The sequence below is a fragment of the Leishmania donovani genome, chromosome 32 (genome assembly GCF_000227135.1).
Source record: "Leishmania donovani BPK282A1 complete genome, chromosome 32".
Taxonomy (NCBI): domain Eukaryota; phylum Euglenozoa; class Kinetoplastea; order Trypanosomatida; family Trypanosomatidae; genus Leishmania; species Leishmania donovani.
The window spans coordinates 278,658-304,944 of NC_018259.1; the positions used below are offsets into that span (position 1 = coordinate 278,658).

At 56.7% G+C, this 26,287-nt stretch overlaps 2 protein-coding genes and 1 pseudogene across 2 annotated transcripts, besides 1 other annotated feature; all 3 read left to right on the plus strand.

Annotated features, from left to right (window-relative positions):
* Positions 1-870: 870 nt before the first annotated feature.
* LDBPK_320840 lies at positions 871-1,263 on the plus strand (annotated as a pseudogene).
* Positions 871-1,263: a sequence feature.
* Positions 1,264-6,334: 5,071 nt separating this feature from the next.
* On the plus strand, positions 6,335-9,730 carry LDBPK_320850 (hypothetical protein, unknown function; the record flags this gene model as incomplete). The annotated part of the gene is made up of 1 exon (XM_003863454.1): positions 6,335-9,730. The coding sequence occupies one exon, from the start codon at positions 6,335-6,337 to the stop codon at positions 9,728-9,730; it is 3,396 nt and encodes a 1,131-aa protein (XP_003863502.1).
* Positions 9,731-15,057: 5,327 nt separating this feature from the next.
* LDBPK_320860 (serine/threonine protein kinase, putative) lies at positions 15,058-19,092 on the plus strand (the record flags this gene model as incomplete). The annotated part of the gene is made up of 1 exon (XM_003863455.1): positions 15,058-19,092. One exon carries the CDS (start codon positions 15,058-15,060, stop codon positions 19,090-19,092), a length of 4,035 nt encoding a protein of 1,344 aa, XP_003863503.1.
* Between the last annotated feature and the right edge of the window lie 7,195 nt (positions 19,093-26,287).

Sequence of the window (26,287 nt, forward strand, 5' to 3'; positions counted from 1 at the left end):
CAAATCAGCGACCAACGGACGTGAATGCCGCAGAGAAGATAAAGGCAACTCGAAGGCACACCAACACAAGGGCCGTGGGGACGAGCTGGTTGGTGATGGCCCAGCTGAGCACCCTGAACCCTTGCTCCCACTCCTTGTCTGAACAGAGCGCCGAGTAACACGGCTCTCTGTGCGAGTGTCCGTGATTATTCCACTTGGACCAAACAAACAACGGCAGCGAAACAAGAAGGAACAGTGCGGATGTGCCTCCCCCGTGCACGTGTGCGTGTCTCTCTCCTGCCTCTTTGGTTGGTCTGGCAAACGATCCGCATCACTCATTTGCCCCTTTCTTCCAGGCGACCTCCTGCTGATGCTGCCTTTTACTTTCCGTCACCCCGTCTCTCTCGCACACGGCGGATCTTGTCTTTTGCCTGCCCTGCTCCCCATCTCTTTTTGTTTTGTTCCTTCCCTGATAGACGCATACGTACGAACACATTTATGCATGCGCTCCGGGCTCACTTCATAGCCAAGGATGTAGCCGACCACGAGAGGGAACGGCAGACGTCTCTGGCTAGCGGTGCCAGCTTCACGCACGATCCCACACCACAGGAACACAGACGAGGACTGCCTGCCGCAGCTTCTGTTTCTCTCGTCCACCATCTCACTTCTACAGTATCTGCGGACTCTGCTTGAGTCTTCATTTTCGTATTTTATGTTTGTTTGGCCTGCTTGCCTGTCAATTGAACGCCGTGCCCCTGATGCGTGGTGACTGCTGCTTATCCTGTGTCTTCTGTTGCCCCCTCCCCCTCCGCCCTCTTGGCGCTTTCCTTCGCAGGAGTTTAGAGGTTCAGGGCTCTCTCGCGCTTGTTGGATTCCTGTGACACTATCGCGATGTGCCAGAACGCATTATTAGCGAGCCGTTTCGTTGGGGGATTTCTCTGGAAGCCTTCCCCGCGTTGCTGTCGGTCTCTCTTTCTCTGTCCCACTTCCCTCTATCCTGCCCCTAGGGTGGTTCTGGGAGAGGTGCTGCGTTCCACTTTTTTTTTCAGTAGATGCCGCCGCGTTCGCGTTGCCTTACGTCTGTGTCTCTGCCGCTTTCATCCGTCTCAACGGAGAACCATTGGCGGTGGACCGTGCGCAAGTTCGCCGCGACATTGTTTGCGTGTGCAAGCCGTCCTTCGAGAGAGAGAGAGAGGGAGGGAGGGGGGGTTCCGCTCCTTTTCGTGCATCGGCGCTGCCTTCAAAGCGGCTCTCGTTCGTTCTCTTTTCAGAAGTCTTCCTTAATGCTGCTCCATGCGGCGCGCTCTTATGCCTTGCGCCTCTTCCTCTTCCAATGCTGCATTCCATGGGCGGTGGCGGCGTTGACGAGACGGTCCACGGGTGGCCCGACTGGATGTGGGGCGCTCTTCTTCGCGACAGACACAAATCTGTCTCACCCACCGACGGTGTCGACGAACACCACGCCGCCCTCCAGTGGCATGTGTTTGTGTAAGAGCAGATCGAGCCTCGTGGGGCTGCGCTCGCTCTCGCCGGAAGCGAGACGCTCACAAGCTCAAAGGGCCTCAGGTGAGCACGCCAGCACTCATCGCCTTCACCACGGGCCTTGGCGTGTGCTTCATGGGCCCGTCCGGCTTCTTGCCTAGCTACATCATTGGCTTCCGCAATGGCTCGGCGGCCGCCCAGGTGTCGCAGGCGCAGGCTATTGCACGTATGATGTCCTCCGCCTCCACCTCAGTGCGGAGACTGCCGAACACGTCAAAGGTCATCTTGATTGGCCACAACTCTAGGTGCGAGCGCGCGACGCCTTGCGTGCTGTAGAACCGCACCCAGGCGCTGCTCTCCGTAGCCGGCAGCGTCAGTCAGTAGCGATGCCGCGACTTCGTCTCCTTCATCAACGGCGTGTACGGCGAGGGGGAGAAAGTGTGGCCCGTGGCTGTGTCGACCTTCTTCAGGAAAGGCTAACTTGGTAGCATGGTGAAGAACGACTTTGACCACCATCGAAGCCGGTACCCGTTGGGCCCTACCACGCATCTGCTCCAGCAGCCCTTGCGAGTGTTACTGCGCAAGAGCTCCCCCCTCCTCCTCCCGGCTAGTAGACTCATCACCGCACGGACCCCTTCTCTCTCCCGCTTTTGGGGAAGGGGGTCAGAGCTGATATGTCGGTGAACGCTAGTCGAGTGTCTGCAGCGCAGCGGAGCTGCGCGGGCGAGATCTGTCTCTTCCGACGAAGGGGTGGCTGCCCTTGAACTTCTCTGGCTGGTACGCCTACTTCTCCGTACAGGTGCTCGTGTGGGTGATCACCGAGAGGGGCAGCCAGAGAGAACTCTCAGGGGGTGTCGTAGGCAACGCAGATGCGGGGTGACCATCGTAAACTCACGGAATCAGTCGCGGCAGCGCCTGCTCGACTACGACTCCGCCTACGGCCCCTTCGCGCTTGCCAAGGTTCAGCGTCCGCTGGCGAAGGCGGTCGTCGAGTATCCTCCACGACGACGCGGCCATACGGCGGCTTTAAGGGATGTCGTCGTCGCTGCCGAGGGCATGGTGGCCTCAAGTCGGCTTGGTGGCGACACAGCCATGATGAGCTTTTCCTGCTGCAAGTGCGCCAAGGGGCAGGAGCCAGTGTTTGTGTCTGTTGTCCTCCAGTACGGCTCTTTCATCGGCATCCACCGCACCCTGCGCGTCCTCTCCCTCACAATGCTGGCAGCCGCCTCGCGCTCGGCGTGCGCCTCGTCCTATGTGGCTGCCGGCTTGCGCACGGTCGTTCATTAGCTCACAGCAGCGCTGTAGGTGTCGTCCACGTTGCAGCTCGTGGCCGACGCGGCGCGCAAGTTCGTAAACGACGCTACCAGCGAGTTTCGCGGCTGCCTCCTGCTCCTGCGCTCTGACTATGCCGTCATCACCTTCAACGCCTTGACGTGTCTCTGCCGCAGCACGCGAAGCGCTCGTGCGACTTTGCTATCGCAGTGCAGAGCCGCATCAAGCCCGAGAATGCCCGTCGGATTAGCGTGCAGGTGATCACGAACAACTTTCTTTTTGGCACCTGGGTCAGTGAAACCGGCTGCAAGAGCTGCGTTGTGTTCGGCAGGGCGCACTTTATCGAGTTCTTCATTCTGCTGCACAAACGCGCCTTTCCTGTGTCGTCGTCACGTAACCAACGGCGAAGCGCGTCGAGTTTTCCGAGACGATCCTTCTCGAGTTCGCTGCTATCCCTCATCGAGAGGTGCCGCACTCACTCTGCGAGCTGCACGACGCTATCGAAGGAAGGCTGGCGCGGATGCAGCCCCGCGCGGAACCGTTCTGAGCGGGCTTTCAGTACCTGCGCGTGGGTGACTGCGTCATCGTGCTGCGGGCGCACAGGCGCGTGAGCGCTATCGATCCGACGTCGGCGCACTGTATTCAGCTGCGCCTCACGCGGATGCAGGAAGGGAACACGACGTACTATACGAGCCACTTCCACGAACCGCCAATGCGCATCGTTACAGAGGCTGTGCACTGCCGCACATGTAAAGGGTATTGGCGGTACATGCCACAGCGCATGGGGCTGGCGCATCAGGATGGCCCGTTTGCTTCAGTTTCCGACACCGCTCGCAGCCTCATGGACAAGAGAGCCGGCGATGCGACCTCGCGCCGACCCGACCCATTCGCACCGGAATGGGCCGCGTGAAACACGGCGGAGGGCGTCCACTACAAACTGAGGATGGGAATGGCCAGCCTGGAGGCTCGTCGCTTTCCGACGCCCGGCATTCACTGAGGTGCGCCTCTGGCGGCCGTGACACCAGCGAAGCTTGCCTTCGCCAGCTACGCGGGCTCAGCGCTGAAAGGCACCGAGCAGGGACTTATGGAGTGGATCTACTTTTAGCCCCAGTTGGGTGCAGCAGAGGAGGAGGAGGAGCTGCCGGCGCCCGACAGGGGCTCGCCGGCGACCGCCAAAAACATTCTGCTGTGCCTGCTGTACAGCAGCGACAAGACGTGGAGCCGGGCTCGCTAGCCGGTGCCCACGCGCTCATCCAGCATCGTGCACCCGGCGATCGCCGGCGGCGAACCTCCAGTGGCCATCACCTTTTCACCCCCCGACGAACCCGCAACATTCTGGAAGTGCGGGTTGCACAAGGAGATGAACATCATGCTCACTTTGAAGCCACTCAACGTGAACCAGTACATCTCCTCCACGTGGCAGGAATTGCAGACGGACATCATGATGGGGGGCGCACCGGACGGCTCGCTGAGGGACGCGACGGCCCGCTTCGGCGTGCCGACCAAGTCCTTGGCGCGCCGCTACAAGGTGGACATCCTGCACGGCTTGGCGTGCCAGCACGGCGGCGGCATCACGCATGGCGATGCGAAGCCGTACAACATCTTCCTTGGGGCGGACCGCATGTGAAAGGGGTCCGGCGTCGGCTCCACAGTTTCAGAGGCGGCGGACTTGGCACAGTGAAGCGGCACGCTGGAGTTCCGCGGAACGGCCGTGTACCAATCTCCTGAGGCCGAAACCAGCCATCCTCTCACCGCAGCGTTTGAAATTTACTCCCATCGGCATATCTTTCCTGGAGATGCAGGCGGCTCGCCTGCCGTAGCGTTCGAGGACTTCCAAGCTGCGTGCCAGGCACCAGGGGATTGCGTGGTGGTGCGTTAGGTGGCCTTTCTGCGTGTGGTGGGGATCGGCGAGGTCGAGCCGATGATGGTCCGTGACCTCCCCTCTGGTGCGGAGGAGTTCGCGCAGGCGTGTCGTGCGCAACCTCCTCTCCTTTTCACTTTCTGTTCGGGTATTTCCTTGCGAGGGCGAAGTAGGTGTGGGGTGGAAGCCGGTGTACGGTGGATGGAATTGGCTTGGGGATGGGGAGGCGGCACCAAGGCTGTGCACGTTGTGCTGTCCTTGCCATCGAGCGTGTTGTTCGGTGTGCACGTGTCCTCCTGTTTTGCGTATATCTCAACCACGACGCCGCCACCCTCCCTTCCACTTGTCTCCTCTCCCGCCGCCCTCCCTCCCTTTTGTATCTCACGTCGGAAGAGCACATCACCCGCTGGCGTAGGCTCACTCCTTTTTGTTTGGTTGCTTCTTACCAAGGTGAGATGTCGGTCCTCCCAGCCCCATTCTGCCTCTCACCATGTATGATTGCATCTAAAGTCCAACAGACAAGTGGAAAAGCAAGGCAAGGGTCATCACCACGCTACAAGCGTGACGGCGAACACAAATGCGCAACCCACCATCGTGCTGTTATTCTTGTGCGTGGGGTTCTGGAGGGGGGAGGGAGGGACTTGTGAGTTCGTGCTACTGCAACCTCCTCGCTCCCGCTTTCCTGTATGCGCACGTCCAGCAGCTCAACCGATTTTCCGTGTTTTCCTCTGGAAGCCACGTCTCTCTCTCTCTCCCTTTAGTCGACCAGCAACGAATACAAGCCGAATCATCGCACCAGCCACATCAGCTAGAGGCAATCCGGAGTGGACAGGTAGTGAAAAAAAAAAAAAGAAACGGCCGACGCCGCGTTGCCGCAGATCCCGTGTGCGCGTGTGTGGGACGGCTGCGACTGACTCGCCCAGCATGGTTTGAGATACAACAGTGTGGAGAAGAAGGCGGAGGGGCGAGGGAAGAATGGGGGTTTCCACCACTGCGTGTGTGTGTGTGGGTGGGTGGGTGGGCGTGCACGCGCTCTACTGACGCCGTCTCTACCGTCTTCCTTCCTCTTTGCGCTGCGTTCACGCTCAGGCCATGGAAGAAGTGAGCCTGCGAAGGCGGCTTTAAGCCGGCTTGAGCTTGCGTCTCTCTTTGCCACTCGCTGTCAATCTCTGCCTTTTCTCCCCTGCGGCTTTTCTTCTGTGCGGTCTTCGTTGAATCCAGCCTGGCAGTCGTCGCTCCCGGCTGCTTTGTGCGTCGGTTTCGCTCTTCCAGACGCTGGCGCCGAGGCATGCTCTACACCCCTCCCTTCCCAACAGCTCCCGATTCACACAGATACACTGCCACACCCTCACACTCTTCCAGACGAGCAGAGGGACACACTTGGAGACTGTCGAGATCAGGTAGGAGCCGCAGTCGCCTTCCGCTTGCGAATTTTCAAACACCGCTCCCTTTTTCGGCCCTCATCACTCTCTCGGTGTTTTGGTTTGCGGTGTGGCATCACCATCCGTGCACAGCTGTGAGGCCAGTGCGTTCGATGCGCAACTTGCGCCCTCTCCCACTCTCTCTCGCCGCGACCCTTTTTCGTTCCTGGACCCTCTAGACCCTCCCTTTGCGCGTCTGTCTGTGTGTGTGCATGTGTGTGCACGCGCATGTGTGGGGTTGGACGCAATATGCTCCGTCATGCGGGCCAGTTCTCACGGATGGAGGCTGGGGTGTGCTTATTCGGGGGCAGCGGCACGAATGCTATCCACGCACACTTGCCATCAACTCGCCGCATTATCTTTTCTGCTGCGAGACCCTCGACAGTTCCCGGTGGTGATCGTGACAGGACGCTCTATGAGCGCTTTCACAACTCTCTATCGCCTTCTCCCGACTGCTGCATACATGATGTACAACACGGAAGCTAGGCTCGACGGATGCACCGCGTTCATCAGGGCCGACTATCCAGATGTGCCGCGTCCGTCGTCGGTGCGTTTGGTCCCACACACTTCAGCACTCCTGGGCCCGGAGCTGTGCGAAAAGAGTGGCGCTTACGTGGACGTCATGCAAGCAGCTGCAGAGACGGTCGGTGCCGCAGAGGTGGCGCCTTCGTTGAATGTTGACGATGGGGTCGCCGCCGAGTTCTGTGGAGGCGGGAGCATCACTCCAGGTGAGCAGGACGAGGAGCTGCGACAAAGCATTACCTCCTCCTTTAATGAGCAGTTCATCGCTTCCATCGAGGATGAGTGCGGCCCGCCATCCGCGCATCGGTCCTTCAGAGAGACAGCGCCGGTGCAGCCCGCGGGAAAGCTAGAGGCACGGCGGCGGGGCCGCGAATTCTTGCACCACAGCAAGCTTCACCGTGTCGGCAGTGGCTCAGTCGTCTCTCATCACAACATGCATCACGAGGCAGTGCAGCACGGCATTCATTGGGTGGTGCCACGGTGGCTCATCGACTGTAAAGTGGATCTTCGAAAAGCGATGTACGCATGGCGCAGTTTGTTGAGTCAGTCACGCCCCGGCGAGGTCGTTTCTCTTGTACTGTTCGTCAACGTGGATGTCGTGGACCTCACCTCCCTCATAGGGCATTCTGGTCTTCGCGACGCGCGGGGGTGGCCACGTTTGAAAAGCAACGCGGTCCAGTATGAAAAACTGTGCCGAGCCTCACCTCCACCTGAGGGCTGCGCAGCTTGCGCAGCCCTCAAGTTGCCTCTCCGCGCTCCTTCGCAGCTGCGGGCAGCTCTGCTTTCTCTGGAAGCGAACGCAACCGCCGTCGCCGAATCCTCCTCCGGCTGCGCGCCATCGGCTGAAGTGGTGGGTGCAAGAACACCTGCGCAAAGCATAGGCGCGCAGAGCGGTGCCTCAGCTGGCCTGCCGCCGCGAAGAGGGAGCTTAGAGGTTCCTATTGTGAATTGCTGGGCTAAGGCATCCGCGATGGAGATAGAGCACGCAAAACATGCACACCGACTTACGGTAGACGCTTTCAGACATCTGTTTTCCGTGTTCGACGTGCACCATCCGATGCACCGGCGTCGCCTGCGTGGCCAGCGTTCCATGCACGAGAGCCTTCAGCGGATTCCAGATCCGCTCCAGAAGTGGCAGTGGGTGTTGCAGAAGGACAGCACTCCGTACCCCGTGCCACTGTCTGATGCAACGCTGTCTCGTGTGTTGCCTTACGTGCTGGTAAAGGACGCGAAGGAGCAGCGCCGGCAGCACCAGCGGGCGCTCCGACGCAATGTGGTCGATGCGGCAACGTTGCAGAGCCTGAATTCCCGGGGTCTCTCCGCGGCCGTCTTCACTGCGGGCAGTGCCCGGGCTGGCGCCCCGTTTCCAAACCCGAGGTACTTCACCACCCTTGTGTCCGATGCGGGGTCGCTGCTCGTACGTGATGGGTGTCTCTCGGACCTCTTTGTGATGGAGTTTCAGCCAACGCTGCTAGAAGCGGAGTTGAGCTCTCATTACTGGCGGTCGGTGCGGGAAAAAGCTCTTGGCGGGATTACAGGCTTGTCACTGAGGCAGTATCGCGCCCTCCTGGAGCTTCTGTCAGCGGCTGAGAAGCTTGTGGCCGCAGAAATGCCCCCCGCTTCCCTGACTCGCGATGTTTTGAAGAATGCGGTGCGCTTTCTCTACACGTGCGGGCGCGGCCGTGGCCTTCTGGCATGGCCGCTCGCAGATCCGGCGGAGGGTTATCATCGCCTTCGGGTAGCCTTCACCTTGAGCTATGAGTTCTACGCAGACCCTCTTGTTTTTTCGTGGCGCTTTCGAGGTGCGCCACGAGCAGGTTGCGTGGGGGAGGCGCAGATACGCCACCTTGCATCTGGCGCTGGCGTAGCCTCGTACCACGCTGCTGCTGCCGCTGGATCTGGGAGTGCTGAATCACAGTGTATTATAGAGACACTGAAAGATGCTATTAGCTACATACTCGCGACCATGAGGAGGCTCGGCTGGGTCTTGGTCTGGCAAGAAGATCATCATCGCTGGCCAACCGCAGTGCCACCGCCGCACATGCACCACCCCCACATCAACGCTACGCGCTCTGCTTTTCCGCTGAGCAGATGTACCGGGCCGGCGCTGCAGGAACGGATTGCCGCGTCGCTGGAGAGGTGGCGCCACGAACAGCTGCGGTTCAACAACAAGAGATATGACGCTGACGTGTCGGCTGGGGCGTTGAAGACGCCCTCGTCTCACCAAACGGTTGAGTCGACGAGGGCAGCGGCTGCAGACGCGGCCACAGCGTCGCCGTACACGAGCCTCGATGTGTGGCAGGCCGCTCTCATCCCTGAAGACGCTGGCGTTTACCTGTGGGAAGGGCAAACGGTGTTTCTCGATGAAGGTTGCCCGGGTGTCATCGTCGAATTCCGACCACCGCCGGCGGAGCTGTTCACGCCGATCGAGCAGCACCCGACGGAGGCGAAGCGCGCGTACTGGCGTGCGCAGCAGGAGCTGCACGCCGACTTCATCCGCTTTTATCGCTGGCGCCGCGACTGTTTTGCCGCGGCAAACCCGCGGCAAGTCAGGGCCGCCTTCACCAGCCTCCCGCATTACGTACGAGCACGGGAAATGACGCACTTTCCTGTGGTGGAGCTGCTGCACGCATCCCCAGATGGTAAGCGACCGCTTGTGCAAGTGCTGCCGATACGCGCAATGCAGTACCACGTGGCGTATCCGCGCGTGTGCGCCGTGAGTGGTGCGGAGCAGAAGAGCTGGCACGAAGCGCAAGGCCGGCCGGCGCCTTCCAAGGATGAATTGCGAGACGTGGTGTGGAGGCTATCCACCACAGACGTGGACAACCGCTCTGCGTCGCAGGTGACGCTGTTGCGGCTTCCACTCTCGCCGTTTCGCATTGAGGCGGCCGCGTTGCCTTTTGTGTCTCGTGTGATGGAGCTCTCCAGGCGCCCTGTTGGCCATCGCACGCAACGCGCTCTGTGGCACGCGACAACTACGAAGAAAAGGCAAGCGCTCTTTCAGCGTTTGAATGTGGAGTGGGCCAGCTGTCATGGAAAAACCGTCGTTCACGACAGGTTGTCTACTCCGCAGCTGCGGGCGGTGAAAGAACGTGCGCACATTAACTGGAGGTTGGTACCCGCGTCGCGCCATTCCTCGGCAGCACTCTATTTTGCCTTCTTCACCGCTCATCGCGACACTGTGCTGCCCTGAAAGCAGAGGAAGCGCTGACGGACGATGAGACACTGCTGAGCCGCTAGCGTGAGCCCGCCCGTTGTCGACTTGCCCCTTGTTTTCGCTCCATCGTCGATCGGTTTTCCGCCGTGCGACAGCCGTGTGTCTCATGCGCTATTTTTTACCGCCTTCTTCACTGTATCGCCTTAACCTTCACCCTCTCCGCCGCTCGGAGGTGACTGCCGCGACTGTGGTGTGCAGGCACTGCGTGTCCTTGCTCATTTATTCGTTTTCCATCGATTGCTCCTGCTTGTTATCTCTGCTAGGTTGCTCCACTTCATCTACACAAGGACGCATGAATCCGCACCCTCCCTCTGAACCCCCATCCCCCGTGCTCACAACAATACACACACACACAAAGCGGTGAGGCTGCGGAAAAGCCGCCCTCCCCCCCCCCCTCCCGTCCTCCCTGGTGCTGGCGCTGGTGCTGCGAGGGATGGGGAGAGGGAGAGAGGAAAAAAAAGGAGCTTTGGGACGCGTTAGCGTGCACGCCACCCTCGCGCTCTGCCGCTCTCTTGCAACAGTGTGATGATACCCCTCCCCCCTCCCTGCCTCCACGGCCGCGATCCTACTCTTTCTCTAGCGTTCTTGTGCTTCTTGTAAGGGTGCTGTGTGGGCGCTGTAGTGCTCGGGAACGCCGACGACGGAGGAGGCGAGGGGGAGGGAAACCAAACGAACGGATAATGTGGCGGATGTGCCAGGAGACGCGTGGGGCGAATTCGAGGTGGAAATAGGGCTGCGAGGCACAGTTCACTCTTGTTCTTGCTCCATGAAATGACGCAGGCGCCTCCTTCCCCTCTCCATTCACCACCGCTACCGCGACAGCTGCTTATCCTCTGCCTTGGTGCACATATATGTTGCTCGTATCTCTCTCGCTATCTTTATCCTCTCCTCGTTTCTCATGATTTCTTCTTCTCCGCTCCTGTGTGCTTTACGGCGTCATCCATCGACACACGATCGCTGCTGCAAACGAGAAAGCGGTTCTCACGGCGCCTCGTTACACACATTGACACACACACACACACACACACACGAAAGCAGAGACTCTCTGGCTCTTGCCATTCCCCTTGCTTTCCTCATTTTCTCTGTGTGTGCCTACCACGAAAGGTGCGGACGCGTCTCTTGTCTCTTTGTTAGCCTCTCTGTCTCCCTTGTTGCTGCTGGACCGACCCGCGCCTTCTTTCTTTTTTTTTTTGTCTCCTTCCTTTTTCATCGCACCCCCTCGTGTGTGCGCGCGTCGCTGCCGTTGTTGACTGTGAGTGTAGGTGTGTTTGCGACACAGGTAGTCGCGAGGAAAATTCAGCAAGAGAAACCTAGCAAGACACCAAGATCACGTGGTATTGATCATCTTGTTTCTGGTGTGTGTCTTTGAGCACCACAAAAAGGGAAGGCTGAGCGAAGGAAGCCTGAACCGAGGCGTGGGTCTCTACGCAAAGCAGCAAGGCAGCACACCGCGTGGTGGTGGCAGGAAAAAGACGATATATACAGCAACCCCTCCTCTCTTTCGCATCTTACTGTTTCTTGCCGTGAGCTCCGACAACGTTTTTTTGCCCGTTTTTGTTCACTTGTGTTTATCTCCTGTCCCTCTGGTGCTGTCAAAGGCATTCATTGCGTCTTGATGCTGGTGGTGTTGCGAGAAGGTCTTGATCCACATACGCAGGCGCGAACCCGAATACACAACCCCCTCCCCCCACGCGCGCGTAAATACCTACCTTCACCACTGTACCCATACACACGCACAAAGGTGTAACGCGTGCTCTCTCAAGACACTCCTTCCTGCTGTTCCTCTGTCACTCCCGCTGTTACATCTTTGCCTTTCCCTGTAGAAAACCTCGTTGGTGTTTCTTTTTTTGTTGTTGTTTGCTTCTCTCCTGCCTTGCATGTTGTCCTCTATCGTTGAAGGTGCGTTGTCATCTCCACTGCTGTTTCTTTCTTTTCCGTTTTTCTTTTTTTGTCTTTCGCTAGTCCTGTGCTGTTCACACGTGTACCTTCGCGCTCTTCTTGTTTCGGCGTCTCTCACACCTTTTTGCTGTTGTTGATGTATGTTTAGTGTGTGCGCGTGCGCTATCTTTTTCTGTAGATTTACTGAGTTTTGTTTCTGTGCCTTTTTTTTTCGGGCTTTGTGATTTCTGTAGTGGCGTTGGGGTTTCTTCTTCGTCTGTGGATTTACTCCAGCTCGAACTTTCTATTGCGTTTTTTTTCTAGCGCGCGCGTGTGCTTGTGTGGGTGTATCTGCCTCCCGCCCTTTCTCTTACCAACACCCTCTGCCCTTCTTTCTCACCCTCTCTTGCACGTTCTTTGTGCCTGAGTTGCATAAAACCTCGGCCCGTGCTTGTTTTGCCCACCCTTCATCTTGTGTGTGTGTGTGTGTGTTTTATGTTTTTTTTTTTTTGCTCCTTTCGTCACCGCTCTTGGATTCCAAGCTGTCTCTTATCATTCTCCTTTATTTATCAATCTCATACACCCTCACTCCTCTTCCTCTCACCAAAAGAAAACAAAAGAAAAAGGGGGCGCACACGGCTTCCTCTGCCCTCCTTCCCCCCTCCCCACCGATTTCACCATATCTTTTTGTTGTTGCTGCTGCTGCTGCGGTTGTTGCTGTTTTTGTTGTGTGTGTGCTCTTCATTTGTGTGGGTTTGACCACCCTACCGCGCTTCATCTTTGGCGCCCTCGTCTCACTGCTGCTGAAAGACACTGTGGTGCGCTTTAGCTCAGCAACGCGATCGTTTAAGGTGGGAAAAGGTGTTTTACGGCTCTCTTACTCATCTTTTTCTCCGCCTATATCATCTGTGTGTGCATGTGCGTGACCGGTGACTGCGCATAATATTTGCTGATTCAACAGCAGCAGCTTTTTCTTGCTGTTTTCGTGCTTGCGTTCGCTCTCCTTCCTGCATTCTCCTTTTTCGGCCTCCTCCCCAACCATTTCCACTGAATTCACACTTCAACCCTTTGGGCGTAGTCAGCTCTTCTTTTCGTTTGCGCCTGCACGCCCTTTATCTTACTTGACTCTCCGTGCTTCTTTCCCCTCTCCCCACCCACCCCATCCTTCTTCTGCCCCTCGTTTTCGAGGGTGCGTGCCTCTGTTGCGTGCCCTCTTTTTGTTTTATGCGCCCTTCTGCTTATATATACGTACATACGTCTTTGTTTGTGCACACAAGTTTTCGTGTTTTTTTTTTTCGCCTCTGTCTCTCTCTGCGTGGGTGTGGGTGTTCATGTGTCTTCGCCTTTGTTTGGTTTCACCTTTTTCTTTGCCTTTCTCGTTTTTCTCGTTGAGCGCTTTTGGTTTACGCGCGTGCGCTTTATTTCCTCATCATTTCTCTTTTACTTGCCCCCCCCCCTCTTGTTTTTTTTTTCGGCTGCGTGCTGCTTGTTCCTCGAGGTCTGTGTCTGTGTCTGTGGCTCGTGTGTGTGCGTGTGCGTGTATTCGTCCCTCCGCACTAGAAAAAAAAAGGAGAGTCAACGAACACATTTTTTTTTGCTCGCCTCTGACACTTTCTTCTCCATCCTCCTCGTCTTGTGTTCTTTCTCTCTTGTCTGCTTTCTAGATCGTACCGTGTGAGGTGCGGTCACACTGCTGAGTGTTGGTGTCTGCGTTGCCTGTCCGGGTGTTTGCGAGCCTACCCCCACCCATCTGCATACAACAGCGGCAAACAACATATACACACGAAAAAAGAACTGACTTCACTACCCACTCGTACTTCTCACACGCAGGCACCGTGCACGAGCAGACGCCAGTTTTATTGTTCCTGTATTCCTTTCTGTCTTCCAACTCGATCGACTCGTTCGAGCCTGCAGGTCCTCGCTCACCTGTCCTTTCTCTTCTGCCCTTCCCCATCACCTCTCCTTCGTCCTTTCTTCCTTTCCCGTCACCTGGTGCCGTGTCTGTCGGCGTGTTCGCGTTTGCGTCTAGTGTTCCCTTCTTGTTTTATTATTATTATTGTTGCGGTGCGTTTTTGCTTTTTCCTTCGTGTGGTTTCTCCTGTGTGTGTGTGGGGTGGGTGGGTGTTGCCTGCGCCCGCTGAGGGGCCCCCACCCGCGTATGAAAAGGCGTCCAGAGCTGGTTGTCTCGTTCTCTCTTCGCACCCTTCCCGCTCATCCTTATTTTTCGTTTTCTTTTGTTTTTGTCGACGACCATCCCCATACATGCCCAATACTTGTGCTAACCTTCATCTCTAGCGTTACTTTCACCCTTTCCCCTCCCTTCCTCCATACCCCATCCCCTTCTCCACCGATTCACGCACGCGTACCTGTACTCCCTCCTGTTTCTGTTTTGGCTTTGGTTATGTTCGGTGCTGTTGCTGCTTTTCGTCTGTTTTTTTTTTTTGTTTCTTCTATTCCGCCTTTGCGCTCCCTCTCACTCACTCTGTCTTTCTCTCCCCCACCACGCCACACCGCACCGGGCGTTGTGCGCAAGAAACGAAAGGACGGCAAGCGAGGCATAGTCGCGCGTTGCACTGCTTGACGTCCCTTTTCGCTCTTTTTGCCTTCCTTCCCTTCCTCCGTCTTCATTTTTTTTCTCTGCTTGTTTGCTCATTGGGGTAATCGGTTTGCGAAGCATTTCCAGCACGCGGGCTCTCTGGTGTGTTGTTGCCTCTCACGAGAACAACATACGTGCAAGCCTCCACGCGCATAGTGGCGAGCCACAGGGTCATGCAAACGCACGCGCTTTCTCTCTTACTTAGTGTCTCAATAGGCTCTCAGCACGTACACCAGTGCAAGGAACAGCGGGTTGCGGAGCACCACTGCTAGCACAGATTCAGCGTCGACGGGAAAGCGCACTGCTTCCGCACACTCCACCGCACCTCAGCGCAGCAATGCTTAACGGCAATAGCGTGCAGCCGATCATCATCAACTCCAAGCGCTCGTGTACGTCCAGCGATAGCAGCGGCGCAGACGGCACTAAATCGCAGGGCGCACTGATTTCAGCCAGCGCGATAGCGGTGTCTCCGGGGCCGCCGAGCGGGTCTAGTGCGACAACGCCGTCTAGAGTCTCCGGGGCTGTGCTGGCCTCCCGGCAGCCGATTCCGTCGGGTGCCAGTCCATCGGTGACAGGCGGTGGCGCGACCACCGGCATGTGGTACGACCCCGCCGCCGCCAACTTTGCAGCACAAGCGCGCGGCTCTGTCATTCGCGTTCTGCCGACTGCTGGCGGCTACGCCACGGGGGAGCAGAGCACTCCTGCGCCGAGCCGGAACGTCCCGAATCCGGCGCATTCCGCTGTACAACCGGGACAGCACTTTTCATTGCTGGATCTGCAGCAAAGTCATGCAAATAACACGTCCACGACAGTTGGCACGGCCTCGACCATGATACGGAACGCCACGATCCCGGCGTACATCCAGTCCAGCCCGAATCACAGCAACCACAACAATATGAGCTTGTCGCTGAGCCTGCAGAAGCAGAAGGACGCGAACGCCGACGGTGAGGACTACGCCGACGGCCGACGCATCTTGATGCACAACCCGCTCAAGGGCCATCTCTTCAGCAGCACCTCGGACTCCTCGCTTCACAGCTCCATCGGCCAGCCGGAGATGATCGCGGCGGCGTCCAGCAGCGTGCAGAAGGGGAGCAGCGGCGCCGGCAACCGTCTCGACACAGCGCTCGGCTTTTGCGGTGAGGAGACGGCGCAGGGGCTGGTTGCTGAGCAAGTCGAGGGCCCGTGTGATGAGAAGCACGTGAACCTGATTGAGGTGCGCGCCATCGACTCGGACGACGATCCATCCTCGCTTGAGGAGCAGGAGCACCAAGTTTGCTGCACCATTCCCAGTCTTCCCGCCGTTGCTTTTATCATGTGCTTTGGCGCCATCATTGTGGGGCTGTTGGGTTTCCTTCCGTTCTACTTCGTCGGCGTCCAGTCCAACGCACACACGACAGAGTATCTGCTGAGTGAGGCCATGAAGGGCGTAGCCTCCATCACGCAGAACAGCCTGGCGATGCTTCCCGCGTTTGTGCACATTGTGACGTTCAACTACATCAAGCGTCATAACACGACACTGGAGGAGACGAACTTGCCCCAAGACCCGGATCAGCTGCTGGTATCGCTCCTCACGGTTCTCACTCGCTTCAACGAGGCCATTTCGTATCTGCGGTTCGTCTACGAAGGCGGTCTCTACACGAATGCCGGTTACACAGACCCGAAGCCAACCGATGCAAACCAGACCCGAAAGATCTACGGCGGTTACAGCCGCACGCACAACACGGTCCCCATGCTCGAAATGTACAATGAGAGCGTCACCGCGGTTGAACCGCCCAACGTATTGGGTTACTTCGACTTCCACCGCGAAGTCACGCTCCCTGAAGGCGCCATGAACCAGATTGTGAAAACGTGGGTGGCGGACCCGCAGAACAACACCCGCTGGCTACTGGCCTCTGATAACACCACTCCGACGTACTTCAACTTCGTGATGCCCTTTACCGTAAACGGCTCCCTTGGCTACTTCGCGGCCGGCTCCTCGTCGGACACGATCATCGAAGAAACAACCACCCTCGTAAGCTTTCTGCGCAAGAACGGCCGCATCTTTCTCGTGGATGCCACACGCAACATTCTTGTCGGTAACAGCTGGAACCAATCAGTGCAGAGTAGAACGGAGGACAGCGCGATCGGCGCAACCATCTACACCCCGACTCGCATCTACGAAATCACCGAGCCCATCATTCTTGCTGCCATGCAGGTGGTCAACGAGAGCGGTAGCTTGACGGAGGTGTTGAAGGACAAGGACACGGCCCTCATCACCTTTCGGTACAAGGGCAACAACGCGTTTCTGAACCTCACAAAGGTGAAGGACTCGTACGGGCTGGACCTCGTTCTTGGCGTCGTGGTTGTGCGGGCTGACTTCGAGAAGGCTTTCTCCACCGCGCGCACGGCGGCCTTCATGGTGACGGTTCTGGTGGTTGTGATCGCCGCTGTCGTCGCGGTGGTCATCGCGTGGTTTGTCGTGCGGGAGATGAAGCGGCTCATCCCGCAGCTCATCCGCGCGTCGAACCTTGAGGTGTCCCGCGGCGACGGCAAGGATCACCGCGTGCAGGGCTGGCTGGCGTACATTACGGAGATTCGCGGCATTCACGAGGCCTTCGTGCGCGTCGAGCGGAGTCTGCGAGAGATGCGCACGTTTGTGCCGGCGGCCGTCATGACTCTGGCGCCGTCCGACGGCTCTCACAGCGACGCGGATCTTGCTGACGGCAAGACGCGCCGTGTGCGTACCCGCTTTAACGCTAACATTGTCAAGGACAACACGAACGAGTTCTCACGAGTGGATGTGGCGATGGTGCTGGTGGATGTGCACCGCGCCATGGACACGACTGAGGCGTGCTTTATTATGGATATCATCTCGCAACGCGCCGAAGAGTACACTGGCTACATCGAGTCCGTCAGTTCCAGCAGCTTCTTCGTCAATTTCGGCACTCAGTCACAGAACCCGCTCGTGGTGTCGAAGATTTGCCGCTTTGCGCTCGAGGTGTACCAATCCGTGCCGGACTTCATGCGCAACCGCGTCGTCTGCTTCGCTGTCCGCATGCCGTTTCTTGTCGGCACGTGCGGTGCACGGCACAGCAAGGCCCGCGTGGTCTTTGACACGCAGCGGATGCTGGACATTTCAAAGGTGCTGTGGGACATCGGCTGCCACGTCGCCTCCACGACAGACACACTCTCGCACTTCGCCACGAGCAGCGCGCAGATCCCGTGGTACCGGATCGACTGCGTGCGCTTTCCGGACGAGGTTTCGCAGGTGACACTGTGCGAGCTGCGTGACCCGCGCTCGTCGCTGCAGGATAATGAAAACATGCCAAAGAAGATGGGCGACGGCCTCTCGAAAATGTGCAAGGGCGAGTACAAGCAGGCGCTTATGATCTTCGACTCCGCGCACAGCGAGAACGTGCAGCTCAAGCGGCTGCGCAAGATCTGCATTGACCGCATCGCCTCTGGCGACACAAGCAAGTACATCCATCTCATCCAGGACGTCTACGCGCTGGACGCCACCCCCAGTAACCACGAGGACATGGCGACGAGCAGCGGCGAGGTGTGCGATCCATCGAACGAGCCACCATTGTTTGCATGCAGCTCCTTTGAGAATGGTGCGGGGATGCCGGCACCAGTGCTATCGCAGCCCGCAGCTCACGCCTCGCCTCCTGTCGCGCCCCACACCACGCCAATCTGCCACTCGAAGACGTCGCCGACGCCGTCCGTGACGACCGGCGGTGAGGCGGCGGAGCCCTCGCACCTCACCGAGCGGGCTGTGACGGCCGCCATGGGCCCCCGCGAGTTCCCTCCATGCGGAGCGTCGCAGGTGGTTGGAGCCAGCGGCGCGGGTCCTGGCCTCCCTCCCTTCCATCCACGAACCCCTGGCGCTACGACGACGGCGGCCAGCGTGCCTGGAAGCTCCCCGCCCTGGGTCGCGCGCGACGACAACGCGAGCGAGGCGCCGTCGTTTCTCACGAACGCCTTCGTCTTCGACTCCTCCGTGGCCTCCGCGGACGCTGTTGGTGCGACCGTGCAGGCCGCCGACGAGCCGCAGGTGCTGCGGGACGTGAACCAGCATGAGTGGCAGGTCTCCCTCTACCCGATCGGCAGCGGCGCCTTCAGCTTCATCTACCTGGGCATGTCAGACGATGGCGTGCAAGTGGCGATCAAGCGCATTCCCCGGCTGCACCGCGGCATCAAGGAGGAAGAGATGGTGTCCGAGGTATGCACGTGCGCCAAACTGCGACATCCCAACATTGTTCCCTACATCTCCTGCTGCGTAACCCAGTCGTACCTGGCAATCATCATGGAATACATGCCAGGGGGCTCGCTGCATGACATCATCGACAACTTTGGCAAGCTGCCTCGCACCGTGGTGCGCCGGTTCATGCTCGACATCGTGAACGGCCTCGCGTACCTGCATGAGTCCACCACGCACGGTGACGTGAAGCCGCACAACATTCTGCTTGGCGTGGACGGCGTCTGCAAGCTCTCCGACTTCGGCTCCGCCTCGGACAGGCTCACGGAGGCGTGCTGCGTCAACGAGGACCGCCTGATGCGCGGCACGGCCGTGTACATCTCACCCGAGGGCGCGCGCAACCTTCCACTGACCTCCGCCTCTGACATCTACTCGCTCGGTATCTCGTTCTTGGAGATGGTGCTTGGCCGCCTGCCGTGGAAGTGGGCCGATCCCGAGAGAACAGACGAGCTCCCGCTGCGTCACGACCACGAGTTTGTGCAGTGCCTCACCGCCAATGCCATTGTCGTCGACATTCCCGACGACCTGGACAACGACATGCGCGAGTTGGCGCTGGCGAGCTGCGCTGAGAACCCGGAAAAACGACCGACAGCCCAAGAACTGCTCTCCTTCGCCTTTTTGATTTGAGAGCTCTGCTCCCCCGTACCTCCTAAGTGTCCATTGATGCATCCCTTCTGTGCATCACGTTGTTGCTTGCCGCGAAACGCAGAGGAACATCAGAAGGGAAGGATACCGCTGCGGCGCTCTGCACGATGCGATTATTTGCCCTGGCTGCCCGCTCCGAACGCGCGCGCCCATGACGCGCATGGCTTTTGGGTGCGGTGGCCTCCTTTTGTGCGTGTCGGCGATTTCTGTGTTTCTCCTCTCTCCGCGTGCGTGCGTTGCCTCTGTTGTTGTTTTCGTGATACTCTCATTTTTTGTTCGTGTTCGCTTTCTGTTCTACCTTTTTGCTGTTTTTTTTTTTTTGTTGATGCTGCACGCAAGCTGCCTCGCCGGGGTCTTTCCTCCGACACACCCACCTGCCACTCCTCTCCTGGCCACTTCCTTGTACGGGAGAAGAGGCCAGCGCGAAGAGGAATGGACAGTCATCGAGCGCCTTTGTCTTCTCCGCGTCGCCTCGCGTAGTTGTGAGCACCCCCTCTCTCCCTACCGGCTTGCCTGTTGATGGCTGCCCTTGTATCGCTCTTGCTTCTCTCCGTTGGTGGGTATCTTTTTTTTTGGTAGTGGTTTGCTTGTTTCTTCTCTGTTCTTGCTGCTGGTTGCATTTGCCTTCTATCCTCTCTCTCCCTCCCTATTGTATGTGCGTGTGCTCGCTTGGCTTCTGTCGTTGCTGTGAACTCGTCCCCTTCCCTCCCCCCGTTCTCGTAAGTCTTCTTATCCAAATGAACTCACAGACACACAGCAAGGGCATACCGCTCCCTCCGCATGATTGAGTCGGGCTTGCTTTGGCCTTTTCCTCATCGACTGCCAGCACACCGGGGGCCTCACTGCCACCTCTTTTTATTTTTCTCCCTCGAAGGCGCACGCAAGCAATCGACAGCCATCATCGTCCTTCTTGTGCTGCGCCGGTGCCGTTTGACGTGCAAGGTTTGTTTCTCGGCGCATTGTGTGCATGCTATGGCTGCATGGGTGGGCCGCCGCCGCCACCGCCCCCCTCCTCCTCTCCCTCTCTGTCTTGCTCGGCCATTGGTGTTTCTTTTCGCGTTGGCTCCCGCACATGTGCGAGGGGTGATGCTAATGTGTGTGCGTGACGTTCTGCTCTTCAGGTCTTCTTTATGGCTCCCCATTCTTTTCCCGTCTCCCGTTCTCGCCTCCCCCACTACTTCTCTCATTTTTTCCTTTTTCGTTCTTCACGTTCTATACCCTTTCCCTCTTTCTTCTCCCCCTACATATCCTCTCTGCCTTTTGCCGTTGTACCCGCGCTCTTTCCCTACACACTAATAACGAAAGGGGTCTCTGTCACTGCACCGGAGAGTGCATCTACACGTATGTTTATATATGTGTGTATGTGTGTGTGTGTGGGTTGATGGGTAGCAGTGTGCGAGCACGAGTGGGAGAGAGAGGTCGTGCACACAAGGGAAGCACGAGAAGGTGAAGCATCGCGAACAAGAAGCCACGAGAAGCGGAAAAAAGAAACAGCAAAGAAGGGAAAGAGGAGAAAGACAAAAAAAAGGGAAACGAGAGGAAACAGTGACCCAACTGTTCCCTCATTTCACTTCTTTTTCTTTCCCTTATCCTCTTTGACGCACTTACAACCTCGTTTCTTCGTGACATGCGTTTCGGCCTCGTTGTTTTGTGGTGGCCACGCCCACACTGTCTAACCGCGTCGCTCTTTCTTTCTCACTCTCCTGCTTCTTTTCTCGTGAGCAGTCGCGTGTGGAAGTATGCGCTTGTGTTAACGCCTCCTCTCTCGTGTGCCTTCGTTTCCCCTTCCGCCCACCGCCTAAGATGGGACTCTTCTTCGGTTGCTTCTTTTTTTATTATTTTTTTATTGTTGCTGCTGCTGTGGTTGCTGTTCTGCCCGTAGCCCTTTCTATCTCCACCACCGTTTTCTCTAGACTTTGTGCGTTTCTACTTTTTTCCCGCTCTCTTCTCTCTCGCCTTATCTCCTTCGTCCACATCCGACGAGGTGTGAATCAGATCGAGAAGAAGAGAGGTACGACGCACACAAGCGGGACAGGGAAGACGTGGGGAGTGGATGGAGGGTAAGGGAGGCAAGGAAGCGGCCGTATTCCAATGAGTCCTTTTCTTCGTCTTTCTTGACACGCCGAATCACCGCCCTCTCTTCCCCCCCCCCTCCCCACACACACCCTTCCATCTGTTTTTTTGATTCACTTTCTTCTCGCGTCTGAGGTACAAAAACAACAACAAAAAAAAAAGAAAGGTGAAGGGGGGCGCCAGTAGAGGTGAGGCTGCGGTGGGGAGGGGAAGGGTGAGCAGCGGGGATAATGAGGGAGCTGCTTGGGGGACGGACAGAGGCCATACATGGTACGCTTTTCGTTTTCACCCTTTTATCACGAAAAAGAATTGTTGTCAGTCATGCTCGTACCCCTCTCTCTTATTTCTACTCCTTTCTCCTCCTCTGGGTAAAGGTCACATGTTCGTCTTGTTGTCTTCATTTTCTTCACTCTCCTCTGCCCCCCCTCCCCCATCCTTTCGTTCCCTTTTCCTATTTTCTCTCTTTTTGTTCTGATTCCTTTACGTCTTGTCTTCTCGCATCTTTCCTGCTTTCTCTCGCTGTAGCTGTTTATGTTGTGTTTCTCATCATCTTGTTCGTTTCACATGTTTGTGCTTCTTGTCTGACGGCTACATTTCTTCCTTGTATTCTGCGCCACTCCTTTCTTCCCTTCGTTTTTCTGTTGGACTTTCACCCGCTTCACCACCACGACCAAAAAAAAAGTTTCTGGCGTGCGCCGGTCTCCCATCACCCCTCACGTCTTCTTTGCGCTGTTTCTCTTGCTCACGCAGCTGAATCGTGGGTCTCTCTCTCTGGTTCCCCACTCTTTCGGCTTGCTTGCTGCGGCATGCTCTCTCCTCCTCTCCCTTGAGAGTCTTTCCTCCTCTTGTAGCTCCCTCTCGCGCTTGACAAAGTCTGATTGGGCCTTGTAGAAGGCACGGACGCACGAACACAGGAGACTCCACAGGGAGGAGCGGACGCCAACAGCTATTCACACAGACACATGCACACACGAAGAGATGTGCACAAGAGGGCTTTTTACACTTGTTGGGCTCCTCTGCTTCCATGGATGTCCACCTGTGAATGCCTCGACGTGCTTTCGACATTGTTGTTCTTGTTTTGCTGTCCACGGTATGTGGAACTCCCTTTTTCACAGCCAAGTTTTTTTTTGCGTCGTAGTTGCTTGCTTCTCGTTGCAGACGCGTATGTACCTCGCCACCTTCTCCTTATAGGAGCGCCTTTACCTCAGGCAAGCGATGGTGCATGAGGGGGTGGTATTTGCACAATACACAAACACAAACGCAGGTGTTTGCATGAGCGCAGCGCAGGCCTTGGTGTGTCTGTGCTTGTGTGTGTGAGGAGGGGGATATGGTTGTATACACAACTTCAATCTTTACTTCTCACTTTTTTCTTGTCGTTTTATGCCCCGTGCTTTATGTATCACTACCTCGCTCTCTGCCTTTGGATCTCCTCTCTACCCCTGTGTGTGAGTAACACACGTTTTTTTGTTTTCCTTTTCGTGCTTTCTGTCCCTACTTGTGCCATTGCCCCCTCTCTGTTTCTCTTGTTACTTGCTGTTATTGTTGTCGGTCTTGCGGTCGCTCGTGATTGGTGCTGCCACTCAAGCGCTTCTCCCACAAACGCCTGTGCGTGCGTCTGTGGGAGCGCGTAGGAGGAGACGTTAAAAAAGGGGAAGCATGTAGACAGATGTACACACTGACCCCCTCCCCCACCCACACATTCCACGCCCCTTTCTCCAGACTTTCTCTTGTCTCCTTGCTTTTTCTGCGCCGTTCTCGTTCCTTTCTTCGTACTTCACAGTCAATTCTCATGTACCCACAGGAACCTCCTTTTCCTCACCACGCCCTTCTCTCCCTGTGCTCTGTTTTTTTTTTCCGCCCTCTTCTTCTCTTACTCCCTCCCACCACCTCCCTTCGCTCACCTCTCGCTGCGTGTGCGTCTTGATGAAAAGTTAAAACGAAAAAATTGCCACAGGAACCGCATCTGCACCGAAGGCGAAATACGAGTTGAACCAGAACCGTTGAGACGGTGGACGCCATCGCTTTTCTGTGTATTTTGTACGTATATCTTTCTTTCCAGTGTGCTTACGCGCGTGTCGGGTTGCACACGTTATTCTCGTCCTCTAAAGTAGAGAGGCCCAAATAACGTGACTCTCTCTCTTCGTGTTTCTTTTCCCGTCTTCCCTCCTCCTCCTCAGAGCACGGCGCTAACGAGTCCCCCATGCGCCTTGCGGCCTGCGCCAACACACACACACACACACGCACATAATGCTCACAGACAGAAGACCCTAGAGTGTGCAGACTCACGTTGGTCATCGCCCTAATCTCTATGCCTGTCCGGTGAGCCGCGTTGCGTGATTCTTCGTTGCCTTGCTTATTGCGCTCTTGTTTGTGCTGTTCCAGATCTTTGCGTGCGCACATGCGCAGAGCTGGAGGAGTAAAGAAGGCCGATAAATAATGGGGTAGGGAACTGCGAAGTATGCCTCTCCCCCTCTCTGGTCACGCTCACTTTCTTGCGCAGGCATCGGTGAAAAGAAAAAAGAAAACTGAACATGCCACGATAGGCGACATCAACAGGCCTTCTTTTCGGAACACCCCCCCCCCAACAATAAAGGAACAGTACACGCGCACAACGGGCCACCACCAACACAGCACCAATCTTCTACGGTGCTTGAGCAATCATCTCCACATCAGTGATTGCGTTCGCCCTTTTCTCCCTTCTCTTTTTGTGCCTCTCTCGTCTCTCCCGCGCTCTCTCCTGCGCTTTCACCCGTTGTTTCCTGATCGCTCTTCTTCTCGCTCCCTCGTTTGCTTTCTTCATACTTCAACTTCCCTGTGCACCTGCACGAGCTTCTGCGTGCGCGCGCGCGTACTTGTGTGTGTGCGGCTCGCATTGCACTAGGAATGAGCCATTGTTTTCCGCCACCTTTTTTCCACTTCGTTCTTGTGCGTCTTTTTTTTCGGTTAGACTGATAAGTAAAGGTACCGTAAGCAATCAATGAAAGCAGACCCACCATTTCTTGCATCATCGCCATGATGGAAAAAAAACGCAGGGCGGGTAGGAGGTGCGGCTGCCGGCCGTAGTGGGGCGACATGAGGACCGTTTATGAGCTGCCTCTCTTGCAGTCCAACGCTGTGGGACCCCGGCCGGCTTCCTCTCAGCAGCACCCCTTCTATCCGCCTCCTCCCACTCCGTCGAGCGTGTGTGACTGTAGTCCTCAACCCCGGCGGTAGCGAAGGGGGGGAGAGACGCGTTGACTGACTGGATTCCCGTGAACCTGCTTCGACGACGATGTGACAGCCGTTTACCACAGCGTCCGTCCGTTCTGTCCCTGTCATTAGAAGCACCGCGACTCCGGGCAGGACAAGCCAGAGGAGCTGCTGCGGGTGGTGGACAGCATTTCCAACGTTTGCTCCCTCTACACCTCGCAACCCCTCCTCCCTTTCGACAAAGTCGACGAGGCCGCTGCGTGTGCCCGTGTCTGTGCTGTGCCTGGAACGCATGCCTTCACCCCCCCCCCCTTCCTCTCTCTCTGCACACGTCTCATTCCTCTCTTGCTCCGTCTCGTCACCTTATCATTGCTGCCGCTGCTGTGCTTTTCTTGACATTGCCCTTACGGCCTTGCGAATCCTTCATTGTCGCTATGGACTTCGCTGTACTCGTGCGCGTGTCCTGGGCGAATGCACTTGTCCCAATCCTCTGCTCTCACGCCTTTCATCATACCCACTCGCTCATCCGCCAACTTCTTACACCCGAAGCCGCTTGTAATCCGTCTTGTGGGTAACAGTATCCAACTGTTCTTCGTGCGTATATATTTCTCTATCGTCCGTGGAAGCTGTCATTGGTGGTGTCGTTTGCAGGTGCACACACAGGTATTATAATAAGCACACGCGTACACGTTCACACCCACATTCCTCGGCGCAGAAGAAGAGGACGGCCGCGCTGCTGCACATAACGACCCATTCATGCACATAACGGACATCTACGCACCCGCATACACCACGACCACCATCTAGCCACCTTTTCTTTCAATTGGAAAACCACAGAGACCGATAAATTTTCAGAGCTCTTCGCGTTCTTCCCACTCTTGTTCAACGGTTTATCTTCGCCACACGACTCCTATCCCTTCTCTCGCTCACCGACTGCCTCCGCTTGCCGCTGCTTCGCCGGTCTGCGTGTCTTGCTCCATCTTTGACTTCTGTTGCCACAACACTGTTTCTCAAGACCAGCGTGCTCTCCTTTTCTTTGCATTTCCCTTGGCTGTAAGTAAAGGCAAGGCCGAGCACGCTGACGTGCGCACGGGACAGAACGGCTGTTGCTCTTCTCTTTGACCTTTTCTTCCGTCGAACTCTCTGCGGATCTCCCCCCGCTCGCACACACACACACACACACAGAAAAGGAGAAACATCACTTTCACCACGCGTGCTGCCACCGCGGCATTACTAACTGGTACTTGGCAGCCTTCCCTATCACCGTATCACTCACTCACTCCTTTCACCTCCTCTCGTCGCTTCTTTTTCTTTTTTTTTTTGCAATATCAACACGCGCACACACGCACACATATATATTTGTCCTTTCCGTGTTATATACATCAAGAAAGGAACGGAAAAAAGAGAAGCGCTTAGCGACATCAAACACGGTGCTGATCATCTTGGGGGTACATCGCTTAGTTGTAGACAGGCACACAAACGCAAACGTGTTCCCTCTGTTGTACCTTCGCACAAGCGACGCAACACGCCCAAGGAGCAGCCCACGAGCGCTGGTCGTGCGCTTGTCAAGTTAGCGCGCCTATACACGTGCGCATACGCACCTTGGCAGAGAAGCGCAGGCAGATTGCGCATGCCTGATCTCTTGCATCGCGCAGCCACAGAGGGTAAAAGCAGAAGCATTGGTCTCTGTCCCGCGAGAGAGCCGATACACCAAGGAGCGGGGGAATTTTGGCAATACCGTGTACGTGCATAGGATCACCACTAGTATTTATCGTCTTAATTTTTGTTCTATCTGCATCGCCTTCGCTTTGGGCTTCCTGCCACGACTGTTATTGCGGACGGGCAAACGAGCGCACGACTTGAGTGGACTTTTTCGCTAGCCGCCCCCCCCCTCCCCCCACTTTTTGTCAGTTTT